A 26,257-nucleotide genomic window follows, 5' to 3' on the forward strand; every position below is an offset into this window, starting at 1 on the left:
TCAGATATCCTTCCCAGCTGTATTATTCTGCAGATGTAATTTTATGTTGGAAAGTTAATAAAAAGGAAAAGGATGTTGAAATTACTATTTTTTTAAGAAGCAAAAAAAAAAAAAAAAAAACCCAACAGAAATGTTTAATTATTATAAAAGGTTAAATGTTCTTGAGAAAAATTTCTGAAGCCTGGACCTGAGCCCAGTGTCAGTTGGAGAGCTATTGCAAGATCCTCTTTTCCATTTCATGGATCTGCTAAATTTTTAATTTTTTTCTGTGCTCTCAGTAATGTATAATTAGAAGCCAAATCTTCATTAGTGGGTAGACTTCATAGAAGAGTGGAGTTTCACTTGAGTGTTTTTATAATATACAACCAATCGGGGAAAACCCTATGATCCTTCCCTAGATCTTTACCCTCTCCCATATTCTCTCCACCTCAGGAAGCACTTGGTTAAAAAGGATCTAGAAAGATGATCCATATCATGGGTAAAACCAGGCTTTAGGCAAGATGACCAGATGGATTTTTTTTTAAATATTTTATTTATTTATTTGATAGACAGGGATCACAAGTAGGCAGGGAAGCAGGCAGAGAGAGAGAGGAGGAAGCAGGGTCCCCGATGAGCAGAGAACCCGAAGTGGAGCTCGATCCCAGGACCCTAGGATCATGACCCAAGCTGAAGGCAGAGGCTTTAGCCCACTGAGCCACCCAGGCGCCCCCAGATGAATATTTAAACAGAAAGGCTGGATAGGTCAGGGAAATATGCATTGAGCTTGTGGTCAAACATTCTACCATTGGCTGTGTGTCTGGTATTGTCACCTGAGCCTCAGTCCTTCCTGTGTAAAAACTAATGTAGGGGTAGTAATTATAATTGCTGCCATGATGATTGGTTGCAAGGATCAAAGAGATTATGTACATACACTAAAACAATATGTGTTGTGTATTATACAGACATAGATATGTATATATTGCAGAGGTATATGGTAATTATAATGTATCACATCCTTCAGTCTCCCTCACAGCCTAATCTTAAAGACAGCTACCCCTTCTTTACATCTCTTTGAAGTCCTCTATTCTAAAATTTAAAATAACTCAGTAGGGTAGAAATAAGAAGAGTGTTGCTTCAAATAGTTAACTAATGGACCAATGTGTGAAGAAAGAACATTTCATTTTTAACGAGTCTTCTCTCTACCCTTTCTTATCCTCTTTAACAATCCTTTATGAGATCATCCTAGATCTTTCTTTAAAAAAATTATTTATTTTAGAGAGAGAGAGAGTGTGAGTGGGGTGGGGGGTGGAGGGAGAGAGAGAGAGAAAGAGAAAGAGAAACAGACTCCCTGCTGAGTGTAGAGCCGCCTGGGGAGCTTAACCCCTTGACTCTGAGATCATGACTTGAGCTGAAATTGAAAGTAAGATGCTTAATTGACTGAGTCACTCAGGTGCCCCATTCTAGATCTCTTAGCACTTACTACCACAGGACACTTCTGCAGCCTCCATAATTCAAAGAGATTCATCTCTGGGGTACCTGGGTGGCTCAGAAAATTAAGCATCTGCCTTCGGCTCAGGTCATGGTCACTGGGTGCTGGGATAGAGCCCTGCATCGGGCTCCCTGCTCAGTGATGAGCCTACTTCTCCCTCTCCCTTGGCCTGCCATTCCCTGCTCTTGTGCTCTCTCTCTTTCTCTTTCTGTTGAATAAATAAATAAAATCATAAAGAAAAAAAAAAGCTTAAAGAGATAAATCTCTAATGACAGCATTTAAGTCAATAAAATCAAGAGTTTTCAGCAAGTTCCCCTCTCTATTCTCTCTCTCCCCTCCTCTCATCCCCTCTCCCATTCAGGTTTATAGTTCACTTGTTTAAATAAACCCACAAACTTCCAATTATAAAAATCACTCAAATTTCCAGTGTCCAGTCTATTTTCACAGCAACTAAGATCTTGCATATAGAAAGTTATTTGGTTGACTTCCTTCCTCCCAAGGAAAAATCAGAAGGTGCTGATTCTCTCCATTGTTCTTTGTGCAATGGGGGTTGTAAAAATAACTAGAAGAAGGAATGTGACACTTTCCCCCCCTAAAACATAGATCATCCAAGGACAGTGGTCAAGCTGGAAAAGAGTGTGGCACGGTGGATCCCAACCTTTCTAGGTATGCGTATACTGATTTGTCAAAGTGTGCTGCTGTCATTAGCTCTTATCTCAAAGCAACCATTTTTGGAGGTCCAGATGATCAAAATTTAAATAAATCCAAATTGCAAGTAAGCATGATAATTTTTATTTTTTTTCTGATTTCTTGTTCTTTTTAAAATGTTTGTAATGTGTATAAGTCAGTGTTCATCAGTGGTGTCATTATTGACACTGTTGGTCAGATAACTCTTTGTTGTTGCTTCTGTCCTGTGCATTCTGGGGTGTTTAGCAGTGTCCCCAGCTTCTATCCACTGCAGGCTTCTGGCACCTCCCCAGTCAGGTCAGCAAAAACTCTAGATATTGTTAAACTTCTCCTGGGAAGCAAAGTCACTGTTGAAAACACTGGTCTAAAGGAATTCAGTAGTAGTGGAACTTGTGTGAAATATGTTCTTTCAATGTGAAGTTTATTTGCAGATATATTTGAAAGCTTTTATCAACTTAGAGAAGTTAGATTGGTAAAAACAAGATATTATAATTCTGGTAGCTACACTCATCAGACATCAACCTTCTACAAGGTCTTATAGCCCATGGCTTTTAGATTGATTGAGTGCAGTGGTTTTTTGAGGGAAGATGAGGTATAAAGACTAGGGAAGAAAAGAATTGAGACTGTTGATAAAAACATACTTTAAATTATCACTGAAAAGGAAAGGGAGTCCAAGCAGATTATAAAGCCTTGTAAAGAATGGGAAGAGAATCAGGAAAGAAATGAAGCTAAAGTCAAAAAGGTGTTCTAGGGGGACAATATACTTATTAATGGTAGGTAACATTTACTTAGCATGTGCGATGTGCCAGGTACTTTGAGTATTATCTCATTTAAATGTGCCACTCACCTGGTGTGGTAATCAATATTATTACGCAAATTTCACAAATGAAGAAATCGAGGTATAAACCCAAAGACAAGCTGCTAGTTAATGGTGACACAAGCTTTTGAACTCTGTTAGTCTCTTGGGCTCCGGTTTGTAATATAGTGCTAAATGCTGCCAAGGATTCATATCTGATGAGGTTGGACACAGATGTATGGGAACTGGATGTAAAGGGGTCATGGGTCATAGGTGGTGAGAATGTTCACAGCACTTTGCAGTAGTTTACTGAGTGAATGGTGAGGAAATCTCCACTAGCCTTTTTGGGATTGGAGAGTCAGGATGATTATGGACAGGGATGCCAAGATGTGTAAATTTGAAACAGAAAAGATAAAGGAACTTGTGCTGGTTTATAGCCAGAGAGGGTCAAGAAAGTGAAACAATGATGTGTGAATCAGATAAATTATGGGGTGGGGTTAGAATTGTGAATTAGCCTTAGAGAAGACCCTTGTTTTATAAGAAAAAGTAACTGAGAACCAGAGAAGCAAATTGTGAACCCAAAGTCATAAAGCTAATTAAATAGTAGCCAGGGACCAGAGTCCGGCTTTTCTGACCGTCAAGACAAGTCCTTTCTATTAAGCCACCCAGCCACTCTTGCTGATTCATCATTCACTTGTTACCTCTCCTGAATCCAAAGGGAGTTACTGTGGTTAATGAATAAACACAGTACAACAAAACCCACTGTAAATGTACAGTTCTACTAAAGACATCTTGACCTTTGGGTTTCCTTCATGACTACCTCTTCCTGCAGTTTTCTAGCACAGAGATGGTCTTTCCTTGACTATAAAAATGCCTTTTAGATACTGCAGGTTCCTACACTGGTGCCAAGTAGGGACTCAGGTGGAAGCAACTAAGGTCACCCTCAGGGAATTTCTAGCTGAATTAGGCTCCACTAAGCCTTGAAATCAAAATGCTTCTGGTAGGTAAATGGAGTACAGATGGGAAATCAAACCAGTGTGTGACTGGGCATGATTTAGGGCAACTGTTATTGATATGACAGATCCTAGCAGGCAACCTCATGAAAGCTTGGATTTTAGTTGCTGTGCAAGTAGGTGAAATGAATAATTGTGTTTCTGACTTTCCAATTTCCTACACCTTGCCAGTGGTTATTGCAGCCATAATTTGGGCCATGTGTATTCCAGAGAGGTTTCTGATTTAAGAATCTAGATTTTTTTTTTGAGGCAAGGTTTATTCAATGTATTTCATCAATGAATAAGATTTTATGTACTTATTTTTGTGGTGATGGATTTTTTTTTGCATGATATAAAATATTATACATTTTTAACTTTGAAGGAATGACAAGGGTCTATTTTTAACACTTACATTATCTTGGGCAAACATTTAAATTCTTGATTAATGTTTAACTACAAGAAGTATACTCAGTTCAAGTAAAGGATCCACTTCAGGATTCAGGCTGGGTTGTCTTGATGATTAGAATTCCGGCTCCAAGGAGGAGCCCCAAAGCCAAGGGTATTGACTGTAACAGAAAGTGGGAACCCTACCTGACATCTAGAGAATGTGGACTGGATATAAGATCTTAATCTTTTCCTATCTTACCACAGAAATTTGGATGGAGAAACAGTATTTATCTCAAAGAGAAGTGAACCCAGGACCTGCTTTCACTAGAAATCACACGATTTGGGAGGGTTCTCGATTCAAGAGAGCCATTTTCAAAGGACAATACTGTAGAAGTTTTGGTTGTTGTGAAGACAGAGATGATGGCTGTGCCACTCAGTTCTATGAGGCAAATGCAGTATGTTACTGTGATAAATTCTGTCAAAGGGAAAATTCTGATTGCTGTCCTGATTACAAGTCATTTTGCCTTGAAGATAAAGAATGGCCTCCTCACACAAAGCCTTGGGATCCAGAAGGTAGGCTTTGGAAATGTGTTTGAACAAGTGCCTGGTTCATTACAGATCTGTCAAACTTTCTTTTCCTCTCCTCCCATCTTACTTTCCTTCCTTTCTTAAGAGGAGGTGAAAAGTGAATATTATGGTTAAACAAATGTCCTTGGATTCTTCCAGTGCTTTGCTTTAGATGCAAGATGCCTGTATTGTATTAGAACTTTCTAGAAAGTTCTGGTGTGATGGTCATGAATTCTGGTCTGGATCCTTTTGGGAATACTGACTCAATATACATCAGAGTTACTTAACACTCTTTCTTTCTTAGTAAAATGTTTTGACAATGGACTCTTAAGCTCTTTTGAGTGTAACCTGTTAGAGTACCTCATCAGTCACAGGTCTGATCATCTGCAGACTCGCCTAACATTTGGTTTATTATGTCATTTGACTAATGGACCTCCTGACATTAGAACCATTAATGCCATTAAAACCAGGCCACAAACAAAATAAAGGTAGCTAGCTACCTGCCTAAGTAATACCAAACAGATCTTTCGTATGTATTTTTGTTTCGTTTCACTTTTATCTGGGATTTTTTAAACCTTTGAAACAAAGGAAAACTTCCTATGGAGTAATTGTAAGAGTCAAAAATTGAGTGGTTAAGTACAAATAATTAATGAGGAGAATGATTGTATTTACTACATTGGTCTAATTATAGGAGAAAGGCTCTAGATTCTGAGCAATCAATACATCTAAGATTTGCAACAAACCACAAAGCAACATGCTTTTGCTATACTTAAATAAAACACTATTTTTTTTTAATTACCTGTCACATCAAATCTCCTCAGCAAAAAATGCAGGTTTAATCAGAGCTCTATAACACTACTAGAAATTTCAGGTGAAGACAATTAAAGGTCAACTAGGATTTGGCATCCTTATTTCAAAATCCAAATGTGATTGCCTTCATTCTCAATAATGTCATATTGCTTGTAAAATTGAGGGAATGCCTTTTAAAACATGTATATATTAGATTAAAATTTCCACAGAACTGTCATTTATCCCAGACCTTTACCTCTACCAATATACAGCTCAGAAACCATCAAGCATTTATTTTATCCTAAAAAGCGGCAGATCCTTTACTAATAATGGAGAATGTAGTCATTCATGAAAAATTATTCACTGAATATCTTCACTATGCCAGGCATTGAACTTAGTTCTGGGTACCAATGGGGAAGAAAAAGACAGGATCTTACTCTCTTTGAAGTGACAGTCAAGTTACCAGGAAGAGGGTAAGATATTTAACAAATTCATGGTGTAGTTGCAAATTGTGATAAATCCTCTGAAGGAAACACTTGGGGTGCTGTGAGAGTGCATCAGAGTGTAACATTAATCTGTAAAATGTTATATTTTATAGGGGAGAGTCAGCAAGGGAAAATATTTAACAGAGGCTCTAGGAGTGAGGAGGAATGAGTTGACCTGAAGAATTGATAGAAAGGTATAGATCTGAGAGAGAGGAGTTTGGCCTGGTTCAGGAACTGGAATGTGGCCAACATTTCTGGAGAGTAGGGTCTAGCGGAGGGCTTGGTGGGAGGGGACATGAAATGAGGTTTGGTTTGAGAAGTGAGTAGAGGTCAGATTATGCCACGATGTATCGGCTATATTAAGGATTTGGGCTTTTATTCTGTTATGAGGACTCATTGGCAGATGTTAAGTAGGTATACTGTTGGCTTCATGAGTGTTGAGTCTCAATATTACATATAAATTGTAGTGTTTTCAATGAATACAATGTATTTAAGTTTTTCTTATTTGAAACATATAGCTCATTTAGAAAAAAGTAATTGGTATTTTTTCAATGTACATTTTTGCTTGAGCTAGAATTTTGCTCTGACTTTAATTTACGGTCATGTTTTAGGTAGAAATTATGTTCCAGGTATAGTTTTTATTCTATTCTTTATGAAGGGAAGCAATTCATCATTTTATTTAGTAGCAAAAAGTTCACATTAAACTGTAATTGCTCTTATGAAGGTAATTCGTTTTCTTTTGTTTTATCTTGTGAAAGTAGCTTTCTTGTGAAAGAAAATAGCACTACACAATATTAAAAATCGTACAAAATTAAAATAAAACCACAATAGTATATTATTTATACCAATTTTTGCAGTACTATAACTTTCCTCTGAGATGCTAAGTTGTTCACTCACTGATCTACTAAGCATTATTTTTCATTTATCTAATTACCTGGTATTATCTAGTTCTTTACCCTACAACTGTCCCAAGAGCTCTTTTTAAATAAGTGACTTAACACTATGTACACCATCTTAAGGGTTATAAAAATAAATATGTACCTTTTCTATAAACTGGAAGTAGGACATACTGGTAAATAAGTTCCTTCTGTGTTTTTGTTTTTTGTTTTTTGTTTTCTCCATCTCTGATGGTAACTTCTGGTACTTGGAGGATTTCAATGTCAGATACTGAAAGCAAGTGATAGAGTTAAAGAGAACCAGAATGGATTTTCCAGACAAATCTTTTGGTGTAGCAGATTTTAAGGGAAGAGTCTAGTATAACATCTGTTGTGAACAGACATAAGTTAATTTAATTTATGCAGAACTTTTATGTTCACATTGGTAAAAAAATGTGTGTAAGCCACTGACACATTTAAATGTTATTTAATCCTTCACAACCTCCTTAACCAACCACATTGTAATGAAGATAAGTCACAGTCCAAATTCTGCCATACACACTGATAGTTACAAAAATATATATTGGTAAGGAGACATACACCAGTTCAACAACCTGTGTAAGCGTCATGAAGACTCAAGTCCCTATCCTTTAGAGGTTCCCACATTTACCTTGCTTGAGTAATTTACCAGAAGCACATATGATGATAATGCAGAGGTAGGATTGTTACCCTTGCAGTGGGCATCAGGGAATGAGAATGCCTGGTAACCCATGGCTGGGACACAGAAATTTTTGAGATCATTTCTAGGGCATCAGGTCTATGAATAAAGGCTTTTGACCTTAAGAGAAACATAAACTGTTAGCTGTTAAGAGTGGGAGTGTGGGGCATGACTTTTAAATAGTTTAACTAATATATATAGGTTGAATACTATTAATTTAACCAATAAGAGCTGATTACATACATCCCTTATTTTGACTAACAAGACACTAATTTTGCCATGAAAGCCCATTTCTGATGTTCATTATACTGGCGTCTAGTGTTCATCCAAAGATGGATAACAGAAGCACTTATAGCAGCTGCCTTGGAATCCGGACTTTCAGAATAACTGCTACTGACCACCCATGGGATGCGGATTCCTGATCTGAGCAAATAACTGTCTTCCTAAAGTGAAGTTTAGACCAGCACAGATACTATAACGCATTATGATGAAGTATTAAAATAAATTAACAGACATCGTATTACCATCCTTTTAAAAAAATCAATGGGCCCACTATTTCACTCTCCAGATACCTGATTTGTCTCGTGTTTTGATCTTGTGTTACTATTAATGTGTAAATCCCTATTAATTTCAACAGCCCTTATCTTTTTTTCCAAGATGCTATATGAGTAACCATTTTTGATTAACTCACTCTGAGGCACTTCGTGTACATTTCATTGAGAAGATAAAGCCATCAGGAGTCCTTTCATCTCTATCATCATGATTTCAACCTCCTTCCCTCTGGATTACTCTTAAACTCTTAAGCTCTGAATCTAGTCCTCTCTTGTCTTTTTAATCTTCACCATTACAATTCTCTCTCTCTTTTTTCCATTTCTTTCTCCTTCTCTCCTTTTCTTTTCCCTCTCTGTCTTTCCTAAAGCCACCTTTCCCCCCTTATTTCATGGATCAGTGATCAATTTACAAAATGTGTTGTTCTAGCTTCCAATTTGAAAAAGCCCTCCCTGGGCTCCATGTCCTTAGCCAGCATCTGTCTCATTTCCTTTTATTTTTTTTTTCTTTGATGGAAAATAACTAAAAGAAATGTTTGCTTCCTGACTTCCAAGTGTCTCATCAACCAATTCCTACAGGATGCCATTCCTTGCTACTTCACTGAAATCCTTCCTGGCAGGGTCAGTGACTTTCCTATCACCAAAGGCAACATTCAGATGTCTGTTCTCTCAGGGGTACAGAACTGTGAATCATCAGGCTTACACATTTCATAGCACTCACCATAGCATATACCCTCCTCAATGTCCATAACCCAACCACACTCTCCCTACCCCCTCCACCCCCTAGCAACCCTCAGTTTGTTTTGTGAGATTAACAGTCTCTTATGGTATGTCTCCCTCCTGATCCTATCTTGTTCCATTTTTTCCTTCCCTACACCCCAAACCCCCTGCTCTGCCACTCAAATTCCTCATATTAGAGGGATCATATGATAATTATCTTTCTCTCATTCATCTGTTGATGGACATCTAGGTTCTTTCCATAGTTCGACTATTGTGGACATTGCTGCTATAAACATTTGGGTGCATGTGCGCCTTCAGATCACTACATTTGTATCTTTAGGGTAAATACCCTGTAGTGTGATTTCTGGGTTATAGTGTAGCTCCGTTTTCAACTTTTTGAGGAAGCTCCATGCTGTTTTCCAGAGTGGCTGCACCAACTTGCATTCCCACCAACAGTGTAGGAGGGCTCCCCTTTCTTTGCATCCTCGCCAGCAATCTGTTGTTTCCTGAGTTGTTAATTTTAGCCATTCGACTGGTGTAAGTGGTATCTCACTGTGGTTTTGATTTGTATTTCCCTGATGCTGAGTGATGTTGAACACTTCTTCATGTGTCTGTTGGCCATCTGGATGGGTATTCTTTCTGCTTTGTTGAAGATTAGTTGACCATAGAGTTGAGGGTCAATTTCTGGGTTCTCTATTCTGTTCCATTGAGCTATGTGTCTGTTTTTGTGCCAATACCATATTGTCTTGAAGATTACAGCTTTGTAATAGAGCTTGAAGTCTGGAATTGTGATGCTGCCAACTTTGGCTTTCTTTTTCAACATTTCTCTGGATATTTGGGGTCTTTTCTGGTTCCATATAAATTTTAGGATTATTTGTTCCATTTCTTCGAAAAAAATGGATGGGATTTTGATAGGGATTGCATTGAATGTGTAGATTGCTTTACGTAGCATAGACATTTTCACAATATTTGTTTTTCCAATTCATGTGCAAAGAACGTTTTTCCATTTCTTTGTATCTTCCTCAATTTCTTTCATGAGTACTTCATAGTTTTCTGAGTACAGATTCTTTGCGTCTTTGGTTAGGTTTATTCCTAGGTATCTTATGGTTTTGGGTGCAATTATAAATGGGATCGACCCCTTAATTTCTCTTTCTTCTGTTTTGTTGTTGGCGTATAGAAATGCAACTGATTTCTGTGCATTGATTTTATATCCTGACACTTTACTGAATTCCTGTATGAGTTCTGGCAGTTTTGAAAAGGAGTCTTTTGGGTTTTCCACATAAAGTATCATAGCTTCTGCAAAGAGTGAGAGTTTGACTTCTCTTTGCCGATTTGGATGCCTTTAATTTCTGTTTGTTGTCTGATTGCTGAAGCTAGGACTTCTAGTACTATGTTGAATAGCACTGGTGGTAGTGGACAGCCCTGCTATGTTCCTAACCTTAGGGGAAATGCTCTCAGTTTTTCCCCATTGAGAATGATATTCGCTGTGGGTTTTTCATAGATGGCTTTGATGATATTGAGGTATGTATCATACACTTTGAAGAGTTTGACCATGAAAGGATGCTGTACGTTGTCAAATGCTTTTTCAGCATCTATTGAGAGTATCATGTGGTTCTTGTTCTTTTATTAAAGTATTTTATCACTTTGATTGATTTGTGGATGTTGAGCCAATCTTGAAACCAGGAGGAAATCCCACTTGGACATGGCAAATAATCATTTTAATGAATTGTTGGAGACTATTGGCTAGTATTTTGGTGAGAATTTTTGCATCTGTGTTCATCAGGGATATCAGTCTGTAATTCTTTTTAATTGGGTCTTTGGTTTTGGGATTAAGGTAATGCTGGCCTCATAAAATGAGTTTGAAAGTTTTCCTTCCATTTCTATTTTTTGGAAAAGTTTCAGAAGAATAGGTATTAATTCTTCTTTAAATGTTTGGTAGAATTTTCCTGGGAAGCCATCTGTCTCTGGGTTCTTGTTTTTTGGGAGATTTTTGATGACTGCTTCAATCTCCTTACTGATTATGGGTCTGTTCAGGTTTTCTATTTCTTCCTGGTTTAGTTTTGGTAGTTTATATGTCTCTAGGAATGCATCCATTTCTTCCAGATTGTCAAATTTGCTGGTGTATAGTTGCTCATAATATGTTTTTTAATAATTGTTTGTATTTCTTTGGTGTTGGTTTTGATCTCTCCTCTTTCATTCATAATTTTATTTATTTGGGTCCTTTCTCTTTTCTTTTTGATAAGTCTGGTCAGGGTTTGTCAATTTTATTAATTCTTTCAAGGAACAAGCTCCTAGTTTTGTTGATTTGTTCTACTGTTCTTTTGGCTTCTATTTCATTGATTTATGCTCTGATTTTTATTATTCTCTTCTCCTGCTGGGTTTAGGCTGTCTTTACTTTTCTTTCTGCAGCTCCTTTAAGTGTACGATTAGGTTGTGTACTTGAGACCTTTCTTGTTTTTTGAGAAAGGCTTGTATCAATATAGACTTTCTTCTTTGGGCTGCCTTTGCTGTGTCCCAAAGATTTTGAAAAGTTCTGTTTTCATTATCATTTGTCTCCATGAATTTTTCAATTCTTCTTTAATTTCCTGGTTGACCCATTCATTCTTTAGTGGGATGCTCTTTAGCCTCCATGTATTTGAGTTCTATCCAACTTTCCTCTTGTGGTTGAGTTCTAGTTTCAAAGCATTGTGGTCTGAAAATATGCAGGGAATGATCCCAGTCTTTTGGTACCATTTGAGACCTGATTTGTGACCCACATTGTGATCAATTCTGGAGAATGTTCCATGCGCATTAGAGAAGAATGTGTATTCTGTTGTTTTGGGATGCAATGTTTTGAATATGTCTGTGATGTCTATCTGGTCCAGTGTGTCATTTAAAGCCTTTATTTCCTTGTTGAACTTTGGCTTAGATAATCTGTCCATTTCAGTGAAGGGATATCAAAGTCCCTTACTATTATTGTATTATTGTTGATTTGATTCCATTATCAATTGGTTTATATAGTTCGCTGCTCCCGTGTTAGGGGTATAGATATTTAAAATTGTTAGATCTTCTTGTTTGACAGACCCTTTAAGTATGATATAATGTCATTCCTTATCTCTTATTATGGTCTTTGGCTTAAAGATCTAATTTGTCTGATATAAGGATTGCCACCCCAGCTTTCTTTTGACATTCATTACAATGGTAAATTGTTGCCCACCCCCTCACTTTCAGTCTGGGGGTGTCTTTGGGTCTAAAGTGAGTTTCTTATAGATAGCATATTGATACATCTTATTTTTTTTTATCCATTCTGATATGCTGTGTCTTTTGATTGGGACATTTAGCCCATATACATTCAGGTATAAATTTAGTGCCATTGTACAGACACCCTACAGTGCCTATAAGGTTATTATATATTTTCTGTTATTGTATATTGTCTCTGTTCCTTTCTGGTCTACTACTTTAAGGCTGTCTCTTTGCTTAGAGGACCCCTTTCAATAGTTCCTGTAGGGCTAGTTGGATGTTTGCAAATTCTTTTAATTTTTGTTTGTCCTGAAAGCTTTTTTATCTGTCCTTCTATTTTCAATGATAGCCTAACTGGATATAGTATTCTTGGCTACATATTTTCCTCTTTTAGTACTCTGTATATATCATGCCAGTTCTTTCTGGCCTGCCAGTTCTCTGTGGATAAGTCTTCTGCCAATCTAATATTTCTACCATGGTATGTTGCAGACTTCTTGTCCTGAATGGCTTTCAGTATTTTCTCTTTGTCACTAAGACTTGTAAGTTTTAGTATTAGGTGAAGGGGGGTGGACCTATTTTTATTGATTTTGAGGGGGATTCTCTGTGTCTACTGGATTTTGATGCTTGTTGCCTTTGCCATATTAGCAGAATTCTCTACTATAATTCACTCCAATATACCTTCTGCTCCTCTCTCTCTTTTTTCTTCTTCAGAAATCCTAATTATTCTAATATTGTTTCATCTTATGGTATCACTTATTGCTTGAATTCTCCCCTCATGGTCCAGTAGTTGTTTGTCTCCTTTTGCTCAGCTTCTTTATTCTCCATCATTTGATCTTCTAAATCACTAATTCTCTCTTCTGCCTCATTTAACCTAGCAGTAAGAGACTCCATTTTTTATTGCACCTCATTAATAGCTTTTTTGATTTCAACTTTGTTAGATTTTAGTTCTTTTATTCCTTCAGAAAGGGTTTTTATTTCTCCAGAAAGGGATTCTCTAATATTTTCCATGCCTTTTTTGAGCCCAGCTAGCACCTTGATAATCATCTTTCTAAACTCTAGTTCCGACATATTACCAATGTCTGTATTGAATAGGTCCCTAGCCTTCAGTACTGCCTCTTGTTCTTCTTTCTTTTTTCTTTTTTTTGTGGTGAGTTTTTCCACCTTGTCATTTTATCCAGATAAGAATATATGAATGAGAGAATAAAATACTAAAAGGGTGACAAATACCTCCCCAAAATATACATTACCCAAATCAGAAGAGACCTGAAACTGAGGGAGAAGAAAGGGGGAGGGGCTTTAGCTTGGTGAATAGAACAGAGCCACCCACTTGATTTTGGGTGTATTCTGCTCTCTTAGAAGAAACTACCTCCCAAAATTTTAAAGAAAGAAAAACAAAAATAAGTGTAAACAAAATGAAGGGATGGAATATGAGTGTAAAGATGAAAAAAACGATTCTAAAAGAGGAATTGATAAGATAAGTTTGCTGGAAAAAGAAAGTAAAAAGAGGAGAGAATGTCTGGCTGGAGAGTAGAACAAAGCCATGTGCTAGATTTAGGGTATATTTTGATCCATTAGAAGAACTTGTATCCCAAAATTTTAAAGAAAAAAAAACTATATGTATACAAAAAAATGAAGTTATAAAATATGACTATAATGATGAAAAATAAGAAAAAGATTTTACAAAGGCATTGTTAAGATAAAATAGTTTAAAAACATTAAAAGAGGAAAGAGGACAATTTAGAAAAATAGAAAAAGAAAAAAAAATCTAAAAAAAAAAAAACACCCTTAACTTTGCAAGACTAAAGAATCATATGCCATGAATTCTATGTGCTGCTTTTCCCAGTTCTGGAGTTCCATAGTTCTTGTTGATAGGTGAACTTGGTCTTGGCTAGATGTTCTCGCTGATCTTCCAGGAAGGGGCCTGTTGTAGTGATTCTCAAATGTCTTTGCCCAAGGCGGCACCACCTTGCCAGGGGTCAGGTTAAGTAATATGCTCATGTTTGCTCATGGTAACTTTTGTTCTCTGAACACTTTCTATAGAGCTTTGGAGGACAAGAATGAACATGTCAGCCTCCCAATCTCCAGCCAGGAAGAGCTGAGAGCTCAGGGCCCCACTTCTTAAGGAACCCTCAGAGACAAGCAGTCAGTCCTTCCCATCTCCCTGGTCTCCGGCTGCACTATGAGCTCACCAGGCCTTCTATCTCTGGCGCACTGCCCCATTTGGAGTCTCCAAATCCAGCAGATTCCTACCACGCACTCCCACGCCACTCCTCCTGGAGTAGGAAGGTGGGGGGTCTCCCTGGATCTGCCACTTGTGGGGTCCCTGCTCAAAGAGAAGTGGTCTGATTGTGTGTCCGATCATGGTGTAAGGTAATGCCTAGCTGAGAGCTCACTCCTTGGCTCCTCTCTGTAGCCAGCTTCCCTGCTTCAATACCTGGGAGCTTTGTCACCTTCAGACACCCTTGGTCTTTCTGTGGCCCCACAGGTCCTGAGACCACACTTTCCCCACTACGGCTTCACACCCACTTAGCCTCTGGAGCAATAATCCTCAGTGGAGCAGACTTCTGATTTTGTGCTCCGCTGATCTACTGCTTGCTGGGAGCTGACAAATTCCCGCACGTCTATCTTCTCATTGCTTCAGATTCACTTCTCCTACCTCCCAGAAAGTGGTCTATTTTCTGTCCCTAGAATTGCTGAACTTCTTCTCTTCTATCTCCTGTTCAGTTTGTAGGTGCTTGGTATGGCTTGATAACTATCTAGCTGAACTCCTGGGATATTTCAGACTGCTACTCTTCCACCATCTTGCTTCCTCCTCCTGCCCTTTTTTTTTTTTTTTTTAATGTATGTTACTATCTTTCAAATTTGTGCTCCAGACTTGACTTAACTCTAGACTTCCATAAACTACTGTACTTGACATTCTCCACTAGGATGCCTCACCTAGATTTAATCCAATCTAAAATATGAGAGCAGACCTCTTGATTTCTTGCCAACAAACCTGTTCCTTATTTCAGCGATAGCTTCACTCCCCCTCTATAACTCAAGCTAAAACTCCAGTGAGACCTACTTAATTCCTCTTTCTCCTCATTCCCCAAACTCAGTCTGTTAGCAAGTTCCATTGCTTTATCTCCAAGTTACATCCATCCACTGCTCTCCCCATTACTACTATTATGAAAATCCTTCATTCCACTGGGAGCTCAGCCCCATTCAGCACTAAGTAAGTGATGAGGGCTGAGACATTTTCAGTAAGACCTTAGAGGTTACTGTAAGAAGTTGAGTTTAAGAAGGGGCAAATGTGCCCCAATATTCATAGCAATATCCACAATAGCCAAACTATGGAAGGAGCTGATCCCTTTAAGAGATGAATGGATGGGGTGACTGGGTGACTCAGTGGGTTAAGCCTCTACAGAGAGATCTGTGTTCTCTCTTTCTGTCAAATAAATAAATAAAATATTAAAAGAAGAGAGATGATTATTTGAAGTAAAATAAGTCAAGAAAGACAATTATTATATGGTTTCGCTTATATGTGGAACATAAGGAAGAACATACAGGACATTAGGAGAAGGAAGGGAAAAGTGAAGGGGGGACGGAATCAGAGGGAGAGATGTACGTTAAGAGACTATGGATTCTGGGAAACAAACTGAGAGTTTTAGAGGGGTTAGAGGGTGGGTGAGCCTGGTGACGGGTATTAAGGAGGGCACAGATTACAATGAGCACTGGGTGTGGTGCATAAACAATGAATCATGGAACACTACATCAAAAACTAATGACTTACTGTATGGAGACTAACATAACATAATAATAATAAGAAAAGAAATTGGGTTTTATTTTAAATTTGATGGGAAATAACTTGAGGATTTTAAGTAGGAAGTGACACAACAGAGATTTTAAAAGTCTTCTTTAAATGCTGGGTAGGGAAATGAGGGATACATTAGAACCAAACAGGAGTAAAAAAAATGACTGGACTATCTGTAATGTAGAAGTTGATGCTCCACTTTGTGAGCCCCTTGAGCAGGCTCAGATGAACTGATTATGGTTTTCATGAAGGAAGGCATGTGATATGATGAGCACTAGGTGTTACATGCAACTAAGGAATCACTGAATGTTATATCAAAAACTAATGATGTATTATTATTATATGTTGGATAATTGAATTTTAATAAAAAAAAAGAGGTCAACTTTCAAGTTGATTACAATAATTACAATGACAAGAGATTACAATAAATGTAGTTTCTCATAGTAAACTCTGACTTGATATTAAGGAAGGATGACCAAGAAAGGAAACTTTTGCTAACACTAGACTTAGTACTGGTGATTTGGATTAGGCCTGGTGATAGCATTCTCTTGACTTTAAAATTATGAGCTAGAGTACAGGTCAGAGAAGGGAATTTTTTTCCCCCCTCCTTAAGACTTTTGTGATTTGTTTCCTTTATCTATGTAACTGGTATGTTGGGCAAGGAATATTTATGAGGTATGATTAAAAAAATCACCTTTGCTTTTGGCCTCTTCTCTGTCCTTTAAAACTAGTCAGAAAGTACTTTCTTTGACTTTGAAAACTTGGGTTGTTGCATGAATTTTCTGTCATCCCTAGGTAATAAAAGTTTGAGGGTTTCTTTAAGTTCTATAGTAGAAGTTCATTTATTTCAAGTCTCTAATACAGAATAGTAAGTAAAACTACAGACTTGTTCTAAAGTTAAATCTTTCCCCTTCCCTGAGTTCCTGACGTCCAGAAGCCTGTGGTCCAGGAGAGAGGCAGTTTTTGCTTCTCTTCCCATGGTTGTGGAATGTTAAAAAACCTTGGAAAAGAGGTAAATAGATGCAAATTTGTAGAGACTTTATATTCATTAAGCAACATATTGAACTGTAAAAACTACATGCTGCAGAGTGGCAGCTGTGAAGTTTTCAATGAAACCATTATTTGAAAAATCAGAGGAGAGCAAATTCCCTAAGTGGCTTTTGTGATATTGTGGCTAGAAGTTAAACCAAGTTCCTTGGAATGATCTCTAAACATGTAGATTTTCCCCTCTGATCATATGAATAAAAAGTTAGGATTCATTTTGTTTAATTAGACACCACTGATGTGATCTATCAATTACATATTTCTGTTTTCACATGACAAAGTAGTAAATTTTATTACCTTTGTTAAGTCAGAGTGGATTTCAAATCTGTGTGAATTATATTTTTGAAAAGGATTTCCTTTGTAACCAGGTAATATTTTCACCATATCTTATTGATGGTTTTCATATAATGATAATACACTGTTGGTCTCTTTTAAGTAGTTTATATAATCAGGTAAATTAGTTAACAGCTAGTTTCAGTTAATTGAGAAATATTTGGATTTAGAACACAAATGGCTACTATCTTACTGGTTTCATGAATTTTTCTTCTGATCCGAATTCTTAAGAAAATAGAATTTATCTTTAAAAGGTAAATTCAATGAGCTTCACATTTTGGTCTAAAACTTTGAATTCCTTACTCTTGTCATAGACAACTAATCATATTTACTTGTGAGACTTGATTAGATTTTTTTAAATGAGAAAAGCCATAAATTTATCCAAACATTGTCTTATTTCTCACCTATTTAGACACATAAGTTATTTTTTGAGTGTGGTTAGTGATTAATTCTGTGGTAATCAAGTTTTTATGCTTTAAAAATCCTCTGTTGGAACATAATATGCAATTTTAAAGATAAAAGCTCATGAAAAAAGCTTAGAAAAATCTTGTACATAAACCTCGACACAAACCAGATGTGGATTTTCATCAGAGTGGCCCCAAACAGTTTTGCATATTTGAGAAACTAAACACAATTGCAGGTTTCTTGTGAATGTTGATGCACTTTATCGTTCAATTTAGAATTTTCATTTGTTCAAATGTTATGTTGACAGGTTGCCTCAGAGATGGCCAACTTTATGAAGAAGGATCAGTAGTTAAAGAAAACTGCAACTCCTGGTAATGAATTTAAGTGGCACAGAACTGAATTCTGCTGTCTGTATATGTTTTCTTCAAATAAAAGGAGTATTGTGAAATAAGATGATAACTACAGATAGAATCATAAGTCCTAGGATATTGCATACCTGTAGATTTATATAAGCATATTTAATGAATGTTGACAAATCTAATCTTAGATATATCTTTCAATGCGAGAGCTTGTTTATGACAGCGGCCTTCATCATACAGCAGGCCTGCATGAACTATACCTCTTAATTAAAGCATTCCACAGGCAAGATATATTCCAGGCAAACTGTATTTCTTTGATCACAGTAGCTATAGATAAAAACAGGCTGCCTTCAAATGATTATCCTGCAGAAAGTTTCCAAATACAAATACAAAGATTCTACTGTCTAAATTTTCTTATGTTTTCAAATGTCAGTGTTTTCAATGTTTTCAAGTGGTCATTTCACTTATTAATTGCCTGGAGGAGAAGTTAAGAGCATATTGAGTGATAGCTAATGCATATGCTATTATTTTATTTTTGCCAAGAATCAAATAGGCTTATGGCTATCATTAATCAAAGATATGTTTTATACCTGAACAGTGTGCAATTCTGGTTACTAATTCTGTACATGTACTTCGTAAAGGCTAGGCCACTTTTGTAATTTTTTACATCTTTGCAGCACATGCTCAGGACAGCAATGGAAATGTTCCCAGCTTGTCTGCCTTATTCAACCAGAACTGATTGAACGTGTCAATAATGGAGACTATGGGTGAGCAAAATCTTGCTTTCCAGACTTTGTTGGCCATCCCAGTTACTTTTCAGGCTTCAATCTATTTCCTATCATTTACTTTTAAAAAATGGCCATTATTCAAAAGAAAGAATGGGAGAGAAATGGGAAGAGAAGTAGAAAGACATGTAAAATAGGAATGCACGGAGGTAAGTATTAAATGATTAAAATTAAAATGCACAAAGAAATGTAGATGGGGGTCTTAAAATTACTAGGAAGGAGCATTGTCCTGGGGTGAATGAGGGGAATAGAGGGAGTGTTAGTTTGGTTAAATATTTAGACAAGATTAGGAAGTAGGCAAAATTGATTTTTTCAAATAAACCATCTTTCTCCTTCTGGTGTTGTCCTGACCCAGCCAATCAGCTGTCACAGGAGAATCAGACCCTAAGAGGTCAGTATTTAATCTTGATGATTCCCCAAATAGCCAGTCCATCTAGACAATTTCACTGCCATGACCTATGTAGCCAGTTTCACTTAGAGTTGAATGGAAAGACCGGCGGAGCCACTTTACTTTGCTTATAAGCTAAATATAGGGCTGATTGGCACTTAAACATGGCAAATGATGGTTTGATGCTCTCTGACAGATTAATAAATTAGGTGGCTTCTCCAATTTCATAGAGGGAATAATGATATCAGTACTAATATGGATTTTCTTTACTGAATTGAAAGGAAGAGGGATGGCCTACCTGGTTATCTGCCTCAGGATTGCTCCTTTGCCATTGACCAAATCTCTAGATACCCTCAGAAACATTTTCCACATCCTGGAAAATGTAAGAAGATCTATTATCATCTATTATCAAGTAATTATAAAAGTGATGTAATCCTGAAATGTAGTTTTACAAATTAAAAGTATCACTTGCTTTCACATAGAAGACCATAAGACAGATATTTCCCAGATTTCCTAGCACAGCCCCTGTCCTGAAAGTATTTTCTTGGAAGACGGGAGATTTAGAAAGTTACATTTTTTTTTTTGACATTAATATTCTTCAAGCATGCTCAATTCCTGTGTGTGTATACATGTTTACCCAATATTGTAGTTGATAATATGACATTTTAAGTATTTCTAGGGAAAATACATCGTAATTTTCTGTGGCTAAGTGATACTCAAATAATGGAAAGGACATCAGAGTATGTGTCATCATAAGAAATTATCTGAATCAGGTTCTTAAAATAATTCAAATGCTTGACCCATGGAGCACATACTTCCAAGAAGCTCTCAGCAGCCTACTTTTCCACTGTCCCAGAACCCGTGGGAAACCATAGTTGAAAGCAATGTGGAAAAAACACGTAAGAATACACAAGCTGGTGGGAATGCTGTCTTCTTTGGAAAGAAGATTTTCTTGCCATCATTTGTTCACTGTGAGATAACTCTGCAAAGAGTTAAAAGGCACAGGCTTTGCCTTTTGTAGCAAACATTGATAACCTTAAAAGGACAGAAAGTGAGGGATAATTGGAGCAAAAAGAAAAAAAGTTAAGGAAGAGAGACAAGCTGTGAAGAAACAGTAAAACTAAAATCATTTACCAGAGGACAGAAAGGCAGGGGGAGTCCTTGAATTTAAAAGAAAGTTCTGACTCTCAGATGTATTCTGGTCCTGATGTTCAAATTGTTTTCATGTGTGAAAATAGAACATACCATTCGATACTTACTGAGTGCTTTTTAAAATAGCCCACATGTAAATATACACAATCTTTGCTTAAAACATTCATTTTTCTCATCTTGGTGGCATTTGGGGTCCAAATCTTCCTTCATTCTATATAAGTTACTTCAGTGCATATTTATTCCCTGTGTTATTTTTCAGAACAACCAATTAATATCAATGAAACCGTGTTTCTTTTGTGGTACTGCTGAGGATAGAAATAAATAATTTCTGTCTTACAAGAATTTCCAATCTAGCTGAGGAGTCAACATGCCATCCCTTTGTAAAAGGATTTTTGATGATAAGGCAGTATGTAAGTGCCAAATTAGTAGCAAGTAATAGTCAGCAAGTTAGTGGAACAAAGGAAGATAGAGAACTGTGCGGGACAGCAAGCCACACCTGAATTTAACAGCTTAAAACCATAAGCCATTCTTTGTTTACTTCAGTACCTTGACATTGTACCTTCAGTACCTGAAGCTCTTTTCCTGATCTCTCTTGGGGTTCCTCAGATGTCTATAGATATCTGGAGACTCAAATGGGGTTGAATTGTCTAAAGTGGCCTCATTCTGATGCCTGGTAGTTGGTGCTGGTTGTTGGTGGGCCCACATGTCTTCAGCAGACTAGCCTTAGCCCCCCACATAGTACGAGTGTTCTAAGGGGGCATGAGGGAGGGCTGCAAAGGGCTTCCCTGTAGGCCTATGCCTGAAAGACACACAGCATCAATTCTCCTACCTTTTGTTAAGGGAAGCAAGTGAGTAGCCCTGCCCACATTCAAAGGTTGGGGAAATAGATTCCACTTCTTGGTGCCAAGAGCCACAGATAATTTGTGTCCATTTTTAATCTGTCACATCTCTAAACTTGATTTTTTTTTTAAATGAACTCAAAACCTAGTCTGTTGGATAAGTTGGCCTTGATTTTTTTCACCGGTTTCTCAAATCAACATACCCCAAACCAAAAGTGTTAACCTCTTTGACCTGCCCTTGGTGACTGGCCTTCACCTCTGCCTTGTCAGGCAAGCCAGGAAATTGAAAATTAGTTTGATTCTTCTCTCTTCTTCTTTCTCAGCCACTAGTCTCTTATAATTCCCACACCATAGTTTCCTTCAGATATTTATTTTTTCTACTTCTCTGCTACATTTGAGTGCATTTCTTTATCAAGCCTCATTTGAGATGACCTGATCTTTCTCCCTGTTTCCAGTCTGACCAAACTGCAACCAATTCTTTACGGTTATCACTCTAAATCCAAGCTTTGACTCTGCTGTTCATGGTCTTAAAAATCCTCAGTGATACTCAATTGCTTGTAGAATATCATTATATTCCTTAGCATAAGAAACAGTCTGGCCCAAATGTCTTTACTACCTCATTTTTTTATGCTCTTTCTAGCTTCCCTTGACCTCTCATGGGTTTGGCATTGAACTTACCTGCTCGTTCTTAAACATGCTACCCAGCTTCAGACCCATATGTTCTACTCCTGAGTTGCCTTTTTTTCTTTTTTTAAAAGAATAAATGTCCTTTTCTTTCACATCTGTCCACCAACCTGATTCTCATCCTTCCAGACTGAGCACTAAAGTCACTTTCTGTAACGAAATTATGCCAACTCCTTCAGGCAGAGTTATATTTGAAACCTCTACTCTGGTCATACCTTAACCTACTGCTAATAAATGACTCACATTGAAGTCATATCTAGCTTTGCAGTATTTTTAGGGTATGAGCTCCGTGAGGGTAGAGAAACTTACTTATTCTTATGTTTAAAGAGAGAATATGATAAATTGGATTAAAGGGAAAGTTATGAGTATTGATCAAAGAGGATGATATAGAGTGGTAGTCCCTTCATAATTTTTTTAAGCATAAGTCACAGTAAAACATGCATCTAACTTTATGATTTAGTACACACACATACACACACACACACACACGTGCACATGAATATCGTTACAAATACGTGCTACACACACACACACCCTGACACGTATAAAAACATTACTCATCCTCACTATGTACAATAAGTTCTAATATTTCCTATTATCTCTCCTGTATTTTATTTATTTTTTAAAATAGTGATTCCCTGCTCACTAAATTAAGTGATTAAATGAACACAAATGTATCTGAATGTTTGAAAACTGCTGGGGTAGAGCATGAAAAGTATACTTCCTTGATGTCATGGCTTTGCTTAAGGCTGGTTCTGATGGTCTCTTATAAATCCTGCAAAATTTAACAAAGTCAGCATTTTCCTTTTGTGATGGAGATTATACTCTTAAAATTGTGGCTCCAAGTTGCTTAGGATTTTGTGATGTAACAGATTCTTAGAAAAGCATAAATTTGCTAGGCATATTATTGAAAATCAAACGTATCTTCAAGCATTCATGAGAGTCTATTACAATATAAGCAATTTTGGTAATTAACTAACAGGATTAAGTTTAGATTTGACTTAAGTAATGAAAATATATTGTTCTCAAGTTGTAAATAATTCAAACAAGTGATAATTAAAGTACTTTCCCCTTTCTCATCTACTCTCATCTCTTCAGAAATTTTTTGTTGGATTTAAATGTCAGTGTTAGATTTTGAAAACAAAGCTCCTTTTCCTATGTAGGGCCACAAAACCCTATCTCTAAAAAATATGTGCTTTTAAGTATCTAATTTCACATTAATTGAATTTGTATCATCACTAATAATAACTGAGATTATTGAGCACTTAACACAAATTAACTCTTTAATATATGATAGAATATTCCAGTATTTAAATAAATTAATTCAATACAATTAATTTACACTGATTAATCTTCTTAAGTAGAACTATTTTATCCCCAGTTTTTCACAGATACTTCCTTTTACATGGTCAAATTCTTTTCAGATCTAAATTATATATAAAACAATTACCCTATTTATCTATAAGTGCATTTCTATACATTCAAGCTTCTTTCTAAAATGCATTTGATGACATTTAAAAGAAACTACATAGATTGGCCTTTTGCTATTTAATCCCTTATAATATGTAAAGATTCCATATTCTTATATTTAGTCTATATTGATATAGCCTTAGGTTCCTCATATAAATCATTAAAATAATTGGAAGAGACCTAATTTAGGAAGAGTGGCTCATAGGCTTTCTTGTTAAATGATCATACATTCTTTATATAAAGAATATCTAGCTTATAGTAGTTCTAATTTTGTATAACTTCAGAAATATAAACAAACATTATTTATAAAAATGATATTGCATAATGTGTACCAATTTTTCTCTTTCATTTGTAAGGCAGATGGACAGCCCAGAACTATAGCCAGTTCTGGGGAATGACTCTGGAAGAAGGCTTCAAGTACCGTCTTGGGACCCTGCCACCTAGCCCCAGGCTTCTCAGTATGAATGAAATGACAGTAAGTGGCCTATCTGACTCAAATGTGTGTGTGTTTGTGCAGGTATGTTTGTGTGTGCATTTAAAGAAATTTTAAATAACTAAAATAGTAGTTTTTGAGCTTTTGGAGATGTAATTTTGTCATATAAATAAAAAACCTTCCACCCAAATGGTTGTTATCTTCCCTGAACATTTCATGTGAACTTTGAAGTCCACCAGTGTCAATTAGATGAAGTGTCCTGTCTTCAAGAATGATTGTGTTCCTTTATACCGCTCATGATTTTGTAGAAATTCCTAGTTCTGATTATCGGCTGTTTAGTGGCCCAATGCACAAGCAAGTTATCAGTTGTCCTTATTTTTCTTTTTTAAGTAAACATAGTTATTTTTTTTTAACTCATCCAAAAAAAATTGTGCTGTCTTTGGGTTATCCATTATCATATGAGGCTAAGAGAAATGCCAGTTACTGTAGATGTCTATGCTAAGATAATTCATGAAGGTTTATCCTCAAAATTTCCTTTACAGGAAAACCTTCAAATTTTGCGAGGTGACCTCACAAACTCCCTCATGAAATTTCAGCATTTCCTACACTCTTATGTTTTATACTATTGTATTGGATTTCCATTTCATTTTGAGGAGATGTTATCATCCCATATGGGTATCTGGTATAAAGAGACGTCTATCTCTCTCGTATGACAATCTTCTAACTTGGAAGAGCTGAAATAGACCACCATATATGTGGTGTCCCAGGCACACATCTTCCCAGTTGGGATGTTGACAGTATTCAAGGCCTTGTTCAAATGCTCAGACCTAAGCGGTGCTCACAGATGGTGGGAGTGCAGCCTCTTCTCTTTACAATGCAGGCTTTAGGTCCTGGCTGCCTGGAGGCTCCCAGTGGCTCCGAAGCAAGCAGGGTTGTTGTTTGCCATTGGATGAGTTGTAAATCCACAACTTTCTCGTGAAGCATTTAATGTACTTTGCTTTCCAGAGATGTAATCCCCTGAGTTATTATACCAATTCAAAGTGCAGTAGCAGGGCCTGCTAAATTATAACCAGTATCAGAAAAGATCATAATAGCTGCCACATATCGAGGAAATGTGTGTTAAGCACTCTTATAAGCACTTTCATACCTTATCTCATCTAATTCCCACAGCAGCTTAATGTAGTGGGTACTATAATTATCCCCATTTTAAAGATGAGAAAATTGAGATTGAGAGAGGTTAAGTCACACTGAGATTGGGAAAAGTGAAAAGCCACCGCAGAATTACTTAAAGTGCAGAGCAAGGACATCTTAACACATCTGCTCCCAAAAATAGTCCCTAGAGTTCCAGGAGAATCTGTTAGCCTTGGCCCACACAGGTTCAAAGGAGCAAAAAAGCAGAACTAACTTTATGAAATGATCAGCTTAGATATACTCTTGGATCTTTCCTAGAACCAGTAAAATATAAAATCTTTAGAAATACGGCTTGGATTCATGGTTTTTAGTGACCTAATTATACGATCAATTGGGAGTTATTATTATTACTTTTATTTTTTTTTCTGGCTACCTTCTTTTTCATTTTTATTTCCATCTGGGGGAAAAAAAGAGGCAGAATTATTTAAGAAAAGAATAAATTCACTCCCTCTATTAGGATTTCTCTTTCCCTTGATTTTGTTAAGGGCTTTAATCAGCCAAATACTCATTTGAGTGTTTATACATATTTTCTCTGGATTATTTCTTTTTAAACTTTAATTTTTGCAACCTGGAATATTTTATATTCTAGAGAATATGAGGTTGTAACTCACCCTGGTATAGGAAAGGAAGTTGAATTCTAATTCAGCATTTTTTGGCTCCTAGGGATTTTTTTTTTTAAGATTTTATTTATTTATTTGACAAACAGAGATCACAAGTAGGCAGAGAGGCAGGCAGAGGGAGAGGATGAAGCAGGGTCCCCACTGAGCAGAGAGCCCGATGTGGGGCTCAATCCCAGGACCCTGGGATCATGACCTGAGCTGAAGGCAGAGGCTTTAACCCACTGAGCCACCCAGGCGCCCCTAGGGATTTGTTTGAATGAAAGTCGTTCTGAATGAAAAATCCTAATGATTAATATTTTGGGAGCATTAAAATTGCCAAGTGCTATGAATTAGTGTAATATAGTTGCCAGCTTATTCCAGGACAGCAATAAGGAAAATTTGGCTGATCTGTAAGAGTTCCATTACCCACTTACAATGTAGAGCAAGGAACTAGCTTCTTATTTCTAGGTCATAGTAGCTTGAGGGCTGAGGGTCTTCCAAAAAGTTTCTGAGTGTTAGAGTTGTCCTAAT

The 26,257-nt window shown here is 36.8% G+C and overlaps 1 protein-coding gene across 1 annotated transcript in view; it reads left to right on the plus strand.

Moving 5' to 3' along the window:
- Positions 1–4,438: 4,438 nt before the first annotated feature.
- The window catches only part of TINAG (tubulointerstitial nephritis antigen), a 93,075-nt gene continuing 71,256 nt past the window's right edge, over positions 4,439–26,257 (plus strand). The window contains exons 1-4 of the mRNA XM_004771846.2: positions 4,439–4,903; positions 18,134–18,197; positions 18,863–18,952; positions 23,864–23,978. Coding sequence (XP_004771903.1) covers positions 4,549–4,903; positions 18,134–18,197; positions 18,863–18,952; positions 23,864–23,978 — 624 coding nt within the window. The 5' untranslated portion in view covers positions 4,439–4,548. The remainder of the gene's footprint in view (positions 4,904–18,133; positions 18,198–18,862; positions 18,953–23,863; positions 23,979–26,257) is intronic.

The sequence above is a fragment of the Mustela putorius genome, unplaced genomic scaffold, assembly GCF_011764305.1.
Source record: "Mustela putorius furo isolate JIRA1106 unplaced genomic scaffold, ASM1176430v1.1 tig00003983_pilon_pilon_pilon, whole genome shotgun sequence".
NCBI lineage: Eukaryota > Metazoa > Chordata > Mammalia > Carnivora > Mustelidae > Mustela > Mustela putorius.